The sequence below is a fragment of the Arachis duranensis genome, chromosome 7, assembly GCF_000817695.3.
Source record: "Arachis duranensis cultivar V14167 chromosome 7, aradu.V14167.gnm2.J7QH, whole genome shotgun sequence".
In the NCBI taxonomy this organism is placed as follows: domain Eukaryota; kingdom Viridiplantae; phylum Streptophyta; class Magnoliopsida; order Fabales; family Fabaceae; genus Arachis; species Arachis duranensis.
In genome coordinates this window covers 10,300,321-10,310,362 of record NC_029778.3, presented here as the reverse complement: position 1 = coordinate 10,310,362, position 10,042 = coordinate 10,300,321, and the positions used below count along the sequence as shown (strand labels likewise).

The 10,042-nt window shown below is 37.9% G+C and overlaps 1 protein-coding gene across 1 annotated transcript; it reads right to left on the bottom strand.

Annotated features, from left to right (window-relative positions):
* Positions 1–736: 736 nt before the first annotated feature.
* LOC107457660 (NAC domain-containing protein 79-like) lies at positions 737–1,093 on the bottom strand. Its single transcript, XM_016075828.1, has one exon. It carries the CDS (start codon positions 1,091–1,093, stop codon positions 737–739), a length of 357 nt encoding a protein of 118 aa, XP_015931314.1.
* Between the last annotated feature and the right edge of the window lie 8,949 nt (positions 1,094–10,042).

The window sequence follows — 10,042 nt, the reverse complement described above, 5'->3', positions numbered from 1 at the left end:
ATGAGACGTTAAATTGAAACTTGAAGACACATAAATACAACTCAATAAGCTATAAACTACTATTAATTTAGTAAGCTTAAAATCAAAATTAAACTTTTTCCTTATAGTTAGAAAAAGCTAAACACATCAATCAAATCAATACTTACTGATATTATAGTAGCCACAGTTTCGAGAGCTAGAGGTTTCTTCTCTTTTGACGAGGTTTAATGTTATTCTTTCTAATTCTGCATAAAATATAATTATTTATCTGCAAGAAAAATATATAAATACATTAATCTTTGTTTAATTGAAATTGGAGCAAGACATAAATAATGTAGCAGTCATTATATATATCAACCCAAAATAAATTATCCAAAGTTGTGTCATTGAGAAACTAAGCATAATGTAGCGGTCACCTAGGTTGTGTTTTGATTTTGTTTCTTAAATAGAAACAGAAATAATGAGAAGATTAAAATAAAATAAAGACGAATTTTTTTTTGTTAGACAGAACACTTCTACAACTCTGTCCATCAGCAATTGAACCTTTAATCTATTATCGAAACGTTATCGAATACAGTCCAACAAAAATTTAGTTTGTACTGGTTCTTTTGATTCAAATTTGAAACCTCTGATTAAAGAATATGCACAAAATTATGATACTTACAGTGGAAGGATTTGGTAACAAAGAAGAATCAATACTATATTGATGCAAGATCCATCCACCATCATGGCTAGTACTACTTTTCTCAAAGCGATATCATTTCCTCATTCCAATGCACTGGTTAGTTTTATTGGCCATAATCTCTTTTCCGATGTCTTCATCTTCCCAAGAACCCAACCCGATGGTGCGAACCATCCTCAAGCTGTTAGTCGAGAACTTTCTCTTCAGAGTAGTGAAGAAATAGAGGTCCTTCCCGTGATAAAAATTTTCAACGTGTTCTTCCCAAATTTTCAATAGATTCTTCTCCGTACCAAACAATTCACCTTCAAGAATGGTTTCATAGTTTGGTAAAGGCCTCTCATTGATTTTGTTATGGAGAAAATCTTGAATGAGTTCTTTATCTGTAGGTTTGAACTTCTTGCTTGCACCTGAAGGCAAATTTGTTGAAGCCATATTCAAGATTAAAAAAGAAAGAAACAAATAATTAAAGACTTAAGAAGATTATTGAAGTAAGTGGGTTAATAATGCGGTAGTAGAGTTTATATATTGGATGAAAGTATCTACTGATTGAAAAAATAAAAATATTGAAATATGACAATTTATGTTCATTTTGATTTTGCCTGGGATGTTTCGGTTCAAAATAATTATGTTATCTTTTTATTTTAATTTTTCAAAAAATATCTAAGATAAAAATTACTTTTTTTAGTTGACATAAACTAAAGTTAAATGTGTCAATTTTAAGATCATATCATCAAAAAATAATTAAATCATATTTTAAATTTAATATTATATCTTCTAATTAAACTTAAAAAGATATCATATGTTATCTTATATTAATAAAATATCTTTCTAATTAAGTATGAAAAGATCTGAAGACAGAAATTTATAGGGGAGAAGATACAATCACCTGGTTAAAAAATTTATATTTTAAAAAAATTAATAAAATTCCATTAGAGTTAACGGAGCCAAGGACCTAAGTGACTGACAGAATTAATTGTTATGGACTAATCGAGTAATCAATTTTAGTTAGGGACTAAAGTATTTGGTCCAAAATTCTTTGAGGTCCAAAATAAATATATACTCTAAAATCTTTTATATTTGTAAAATAAGCACAAACCTCAAAACACTCCATAGATATGACATATGAGAAGCTATCAGCCCCATAGAATAATAACTTTATCAAAGCAGAGTGTTAGAATCACTAAGGTCTAATTTCAAGCTGCAAATTTCAAGTGCAAAATGTACATATGTCAACTTAATTGACCCTCCCTATATGGATCTCAACTTCGCCAAGCCTCCTCATTAAGCTTTACGCTTAAGTCGTAAAACAGAGGTGGTATGGTATTACGACCTCTAAAATAAAATGAGTACATATAATAGCAGAAGAATTATAATATGCTAGGAGCCTCGAAGAATAGAGGAAATAAAAAAATTGCGAATATAAAAGCGCAACACTCGAGAAATGAGTTAACTTCGTGCTAAGAAAGCTACAGCTGTCAAGTGTAAAGTAACCCAAAACAGGAACAGAGAGTCAAAGATACAAAATATTGAGCTCTTGACTCAGCCTGCGAAGTCAAGACTGGCCGGAGAATATACACACATATATACATATATATACATATCCAAAATCCAAATGTACATAAACAAAATCCTACCTCTCCAGACACCTCTAGGAGGATAAAAAAGAATAAGTTATGTGAAGAGAAAGCTAAGTACCTATATATACATCATAGCATAACAAAATAACCCAGTAACCACTCCGCTTCAAGAGTCCAGACGCCTAACGAGATGCCTCTCGACCTGCATCTGAAAAACAACAACATAGTATGGAATGAGAACTGGAGGTTCTCAGTATGGTAAAGGTGCCACACACATAATATATAAGGTTCTGGGAATGCCAGAGACAATCCTAGAATTCCGACACTCAGATTATAGAGCTTAAAGTATTAAGTAGAAGCCATAAAAGGTGGTTTACTAAGGATATTTAAACCTAACTTAACTTAACCTTAAATCTAAATCCCATTCTGCCATTCCTCCTTACCTCCAACTCCATCATGCATTTTCACAGACAAATAGACAGATAAAGGCAAGCACAAGAAGGTTACAAATACTGCAGGTAACAAATACACATTTAACATGGCAAGTACATGTAGACACATCCAATTAAAGCACAAGCAAGTAATTCAAGTAATATGCATATGATGCATGCCTGTCCTATGGCTGATGAGGCTCATCTGTCGGTTATTCGGCCAACCCGACAAGTCTGAATTGCACTTAGACTGTCCCCCGACGTGCATCCCCAAGAGTCTATGCATAGCTTTATCTCAAATAATCAATATTGCTCAATGGGGGTAACATACCCGGGAATTTATATAGTGCCTGGTCACACTTATGTCGTAGGGTCAACAGAGTATCGAGTTTTCTACCTGGTACATGTGGTGGCAAGCCACGACACTTGATCCAGGGAATCTCGTATCTCAGATTATTCAAATTCATAAGCCATATAAATAATTTAATTATAATTTATCAACATCCACATTATTCTCAATCGCATCTCATTCATCATTATACGTTAATTATGTTCAATCCTTATCCTTCATTGTCACACCTCCCATTCCGTCCATCAATAGTTCCTATTCAAAACATAGTTCATTCTTTTTTAAATGAATCAAACTTAAAACATGCTCATTTTCTTAGTACTCTAAATCAAACCATATAACTTTTGAATCTAAATCTTTTTAAATAATCATATAAACAAAATCTCTAATTTTTATACAATTTCGGCAGCGTCTCCTCTAAAACTCGGACTTTGCCACCCTTTTCGGGTCCAAACCTGCTTTCTATTCAATCCAACATACCATTCCTTATCATTATAACAATCACCACAATAAATCTACCTCAAATCAACAATTATACTCATACAAAATTCAAATCCAACAACCAAAATTCAACTAAGAATCATAGTTCACAAATCTTAGGCTCATAACACAAAATACCTCATTATCACAACAACCTCCACAATAATTATACCTCAAAATCAATAATTCACTAAATCACCGATTAATCCTTAAGCACCAAACCAACCATATTCATCAACAGGATACTAAATATTAAATATACACATGCAATCCAACTTATCCTATGGTCATCTAGCCTAAGTTTTCACAGAACATTATATATTAAATGCAAGAAACCTAAACCATACCTTGGCCGATTTCCACGTAACGACCAAAGCTATTTATTCAAAACCAAGACAGCCCCTCAAAACTCAACTAATCTGCTTCCTCCAAGTTCCAATATTCACAATTTCAAGCTCCGATTATTTATTTTCAACCTAATACACATTCATAACACATATATATCCAATTTAATACTCAAAGCTCAAATTCAATGAAATTAAAATAAAATTATCGTATCCTCACCTTACCCAAACTTCACATAAGCAAGAGTAAACATTTTTCTCAAGCTAATTGGATCCTAAAACATCAGAAATCAAAGAAATTAAATACCCCTTCTCAAAACTCGAAAATTGGGAGAAATGAGAGGCTGAAGTGAAATAGCAAGTTACTTATGAAATTGTTCCGGTAGAAATGTAGAGCTCAACGCGGTGGACGCGTAGCCGCAAACGGTGCGGCGATTGGAGTTCGGACGGAGAAGTTACGGAGATCGGAAGGTTACCGTAAGGTTTTGGGAGCTTTCGTTCTCCCTGGAGCTTTCACGTTGTTCATACGTGAAAATGGGGAAGAAAGGGCTTTCGGCTCATTTAAAGTGTTGGTCCGGTTGGACCGACGGCCCGGTTCGGGTCCGGTTCAACCGGTTCGGCCGTTCGGTCTAATTTTGGACCGTTTTTTGAAATTGGTGTCAAAATTCTCGTTTCGATGAGCTCTACCCTATTTTGATATAATATTCACATTTCTAATCCTCCTTATTAAAAACTAATTTATTGACTAATTATTTACTAATTTAACCGGAGTTTACATCCTACCCACCTAATAAATAATTTTGCCCTCAAAATTCAAATATAGTTACCTGAAAAGAGATGTGGATAGTCCTTTCGCATATCCGATTCGAGCTCCCAGGTATGTTCCTCGATACCAGCTTGACTCCAAGCTACTTTTACCAATGATACTTCCATTCCGCGTAATCGTTTAATACTAGTGTCATCAATTCTGACCGAAATTACTGGAAGTGTTAGATCTTCTCTTACTTGGATTGGTTCTGGTTCTAGAATATGACTTGCGTCAGGAGTGTACTTCCTAAGTTGAGACACATGAAATACGTCGTGTAAATTCGAAAGATATGGTGGTAAGGCGATTCTATAAGCCACTGGCACAATCCTCTTCAGGATCTCAAAAGGTCCAATATAACGGGGATTTAGTTTCTTAGTCTTAATAGATCTTCCCACTCCAGTGGTTGGTGTAACTTTCAGAAAGACATGTTCTCCTTCTTCGAATTCCAAAGGTTTTCTCCTTTGATCAGCATAGCTCTTCTGGGCGGCTTTGGGCTATAAGCATTCGACTACGAATCTTCTTTATCTGTTCAGTAGTTTCAGCTATCATCTCAGGCCCTAACAAACTTCTTTCTCCAGTTTCATACCAACACAATGGAGATTGACATTTCCTGCCATACAGAGCTTCATATGGAGCCATTCCAATGCTCGCATGATAGCTATTATTATAAGCAAATTCTATTAATGGCATATACCAATCCCAGCTTGCTGGCTGGTCCAAAACACAAGCCCTTAACATATCCTCCAAGGTCTGAATAGTTCTCTCTGACTGACCATCTGTCTGAGGGTGATACGCAGTACTCAAACTTAATTGAGTCCCAAATGCACGTTGAAAAGCTCCCCAGAACCTTGATGTAAAACGGGGATCTCTATCAGATATAATAGTAGAAGGCACACCATGTAACCTGATAATATCTTTGATATACATTCGAGCCAATTTTTCCATTGTACAACTTATTCGGATAGGAAGAAAGTGAGCTGATTTTGTCAGTCGATCCACAACTACCCAAATAGCGTCACAACCAGCCCGGGTTCTAGGCAACCCTATCACAAAATCCATTGCAATACTCTCCCATTTCCATTGTGGAACCTCTAAAGGCTGAAGGGTTCCTGATGGTCTCTGATGCTCAATTTTAACCTTCTGACACGTTAAACATTTAGACACATGCAATGCCACATCATTTTTCATACCTGGTCACCAGAACATCACTTTCAGATCCTGATACATTTTAGTACTCCCTGGATGAATTGAGAACCCACTCTTATGAGCTTCCTTCAAGATACTTTGTCGCAGGTCTCCAACATTAGGCACAATAATCCGGTTCTTGAACCTCCATAAACCATCCTGACCTTCTGACACTCTCCACGGTTTTCCCTGTTCAACTGCTGGTAATACCTTACGTAACGCTTCACTATCTCGATGAGCCTTCAGAAGTTCTAATTTAAAATCACTTGAAATCTGCAACTGACTCAAACACAGGATTCCAGATTCTTCTCTAACTCCCAAATTCAAACCTTGAAATGCCTTCAGTAACTCTTCCTCCCATAGCATCATCCGAGCTGCATATAAAGACTTTCGACTCAAAGCATCCGCCACAACGTTCGCTTTTCCTGGATGATAATTCAATTCAAAATCATAATCTTTCAGAAGCTCCATCCACCTCCTCTGACGCATATTCAACTCTTTCTACTCAAAAAGATACTTCAAACTCTTATGGTCTGAGAAAACATGAAACTTAATGCCATAGAGGTAGTGCCTCCAAATCTTTAAAGCAAACACAACAGCAGCAAGTTCTAAATCATGTGTCGGGTAGTTCATCTCATGCGGCCTTAACTGCCGTGAGGCGTATGCTACAACATTCTGGTGCTGCATCAGAACGCACCCTAAACCCTTCAGAGATGCATCACAGTACACTTCAAATGGTTCACTTGGTTCAGGCAATACTAACACAGGTGCAGTGGTCAACCTGTGCTTTAATGCTTGAAAGCTCTCTTCACATTCCGGAGTCCAGATAAAAGGCGTATCCTTCCTAGTCAACTTAGTTAAAGGTAAGGCGAGCTGTGAAAATTCCTTAATGAATCTCCGATAGTACCCTGCCAAACCTAGGAAACTCCTGATCTCTGTCACTGAAGTTGATCGCTCCCAATTCATCACTGCTTCCACCTTAGCAGGATCCATAGCTATTCCATGCTTACTCACCACGTGGTCGAGAAACTTCACCTCACTCTTCCAGAACTCGCATTTAGATAACTTAGCATACAACTTCCTGTCTCTCAGAATTTGCAGCACAGTTCGCAAGTGTTCAGCATGTTCCTCTTCAGACTTAGAATAAACAAGAATGTCATCAATAAAGACAATAACAAACTTGTCCAAATACGGTCGGAAAATCCTGTTCATATAATCCATAAATACGGCCGGAGCATTAATTAATCCAAAAGACATCACCGTATACTCATAATGACCATAACGTGTCCTGAAAGCAGTTTTCGGAATATCCTCATCTCTAACCCTTATCTGATGATACCCGGATCGCAGGTCAATCTTAGAAAACACACCGACACCCTGTAACTGATCCATTAGATCATCGATTCTAGGCAATGGATATTTATTCTTCACAGTGATCTTATTCAACTGCCGATAGTCGACACACAACCGCATACTCCCATCCTTCTTCTTTACTAGTAACACTGGTGCTCCCCACGGAGAAACACTTGGTCGGATAAAATGCTTACCCAACAAATCTTCCAGCTGAGCTTTCAATTCGGCCATTTCTAAAGGTGACATCCTATAAGGAGTAATCGAAATCGGGCCGACTCCAGGCACCAACTCAATTGCGAATTCAATTTCCCGGTTAGGTGGAAATTCATTAATATCATCCGGAAACACATCTGGAAATTCACATACAACCGGAATCTGCTCTAAACTCTGGTCATCACCTGATACTCCCGCAGTTAATAACATAATACCCTGACATTTAATTCCAGAACAGTTTACTATCATAAAATTCAAATAGTAACTATTCACCACAACTGGTGCTTCTGACCCTGCTGGCATAAACTGTACTGATTTCTCAGAACAATCAAGCAAAACATGATTCTTGGATAACCAATCCAATCCCAAAATGAGATCAAGACTAGTCATAGGCAAACAAACCAAATCATGCACAAATTCACGTTGCTGTACTCGAAAAGGAACTTGTGGACATCCTATCCTAGTCACCATAGCTTCATGAGTAGCATTATATACTTTCAAATCATAACCTAAAACCACCATTCTCAATCCTAACTCATGGGCCTTTTCAAATGCAATAAATGAATGACTTGCTCCTGAATCAAATAAAGCATTTAAGATTTTACCAGCCATTTCATAATTACCTCTAATCAGTGTCTCAGATCCCTCAGCACCTATGGTAGAAGTGGTGTATACTCTCCTTGGCTGCTGCACCCTACCAGTCTCATACTTCTTCTTCTCTGGGCAATTAGTGGCCATGTGTCCGGGCTGTCCACAGGAATAGCATACTCCAAGTCCTAATCTGCACAGAACTCCAGGATGATACCTTCCACACTTCTGACAATTCAGATCTTGCTGTGGCTGCTTCCCAAACCTTCTTCCCTGATTGACATTAGTATTCGGCCTTCTGTAATTACCTTGACCCTGAGTCTGCTGTGAAACAAAGCCTCCACGCTTGAAATTCCTACCTCTCGGAGCAAAGCTCCTCCCTGAAGGCCTCTGAAAAGGTACCCTCAAACTCTCTTTCTCTGCTGCTGCCTTCCTCACACAATCCTCAGCCACCCTACTCTTATTCACCAATTCAGAAAACCCCCTGATCTCCATTGGAGCAACGAAGCTCAGAATATCACTCCGAAGACCTCCTTCATATTTAATACATTTCCATTCAGCAAAATCTTCAAGCGCACCTTGACAGATACGAGAAAAGTGACACAACTCCTCAAACTTACTAGTATACTCAGCAATAGTCATCTATCCCTGTTTTAACTGCATTAATTCAAGTTCCTTGGCATTTCTGGCTGAATTAGGAAAGTATTTCTTATAAAATTCTGTCCGGAAAACCTCCCAAGGAATCGCAGCACCATCAGGCTGCAGGATACGTCGTGTCCCCTGCTACCAATATTGAGCTTCACCTTGCAATTGATAAGTTCCAAATTCAACCCATTGCTCTTCAGGAACCTGTTGTGCCTGTAACGCCCTTTCCATAGCCTGAATCCAATTATCTGCATCAGTGGGATTTGAGGTTCCCCTGAAGGTCGGAGGATGAACTTTCAGAAATGTAGCAAGTGTCATAGGACCATCCTCATCATTATGATTTCCATGATAACCCTGATTTATCTGATTACCCAGTGCCTCAGCTGTCGCCTGCATATCTGCAGCTATATTTCCCAAGGTAGCCATAAAGTCTACTGGATCAGTCCCTATGGGGGCAGGAGTAACGGTGCCTGTCCTACCTCTACCTCGCCCGCGACCGCGTCCGCGAGTCAACATCTGGTCCCTATACACACCAAACAAGTGATATTAAGTTGATCAGTCTCAATATCGCAGGTCTAATGCTTTAAGTTCCAAATGCATGCTCACAGACATTTATGCCATATATATCAATCAGATATCCTAATAGCACATACACACATATACAGAGAATGCACAGAAGTACAATCAGTCCGTCTTTCAGGCTCTATAGGAACGAACTGCTCTGATACCATAATGTAACACCCTACCACACTAAGCTTTATGCTTAAGTCGTAAAACAGAGGTGGTATGGTATTACGACCTCTAAAATAAAATGAGTACACATAATAGCAGAAGAATTATAATATGCTAGGAGCCTTGAAGAATAGAGGAAATAAAAAAAAATTCGCGAATATAAAAGCGCAACGCTCGAGAAATGAGTTAACTTGCGTGCTAAGAAAGCTACAGCTGTCAAGTGTAAAGTAACCCAAAACAGGAATAGAAAGTCAAAGATACAAAATAACGAGCTCCTGACTCAGCCTGCGAAGTCAAGACTGGCCGGAGAATATACACACATATATACATATATATACATATCCAAAACCCAAATGTACATAAACAAATATACATATCCAAAACCCAAATGTACATAAACAAAATCCTGCCTCTCCATACACCTCTAAGAGGATAAAAAAGAATAAGTTATGTGGAGAGAAAGCTAAGTACATATATATACAGCATAGCATAACAAAATAACCCAGTAACCACTCCGCTTCAAGAGTCCAGACGCCTAACGAGATGCCTCTCGACCTGCATCTGAAAAACAACAACATAGTATGGAATGAGAACTGGAGGTTCTCAGTATGGTAAAGGTGCCACACACATAATATATAAGGTCCTGGGAATGCCAAAGGCAATCCTAGAGCGCCGA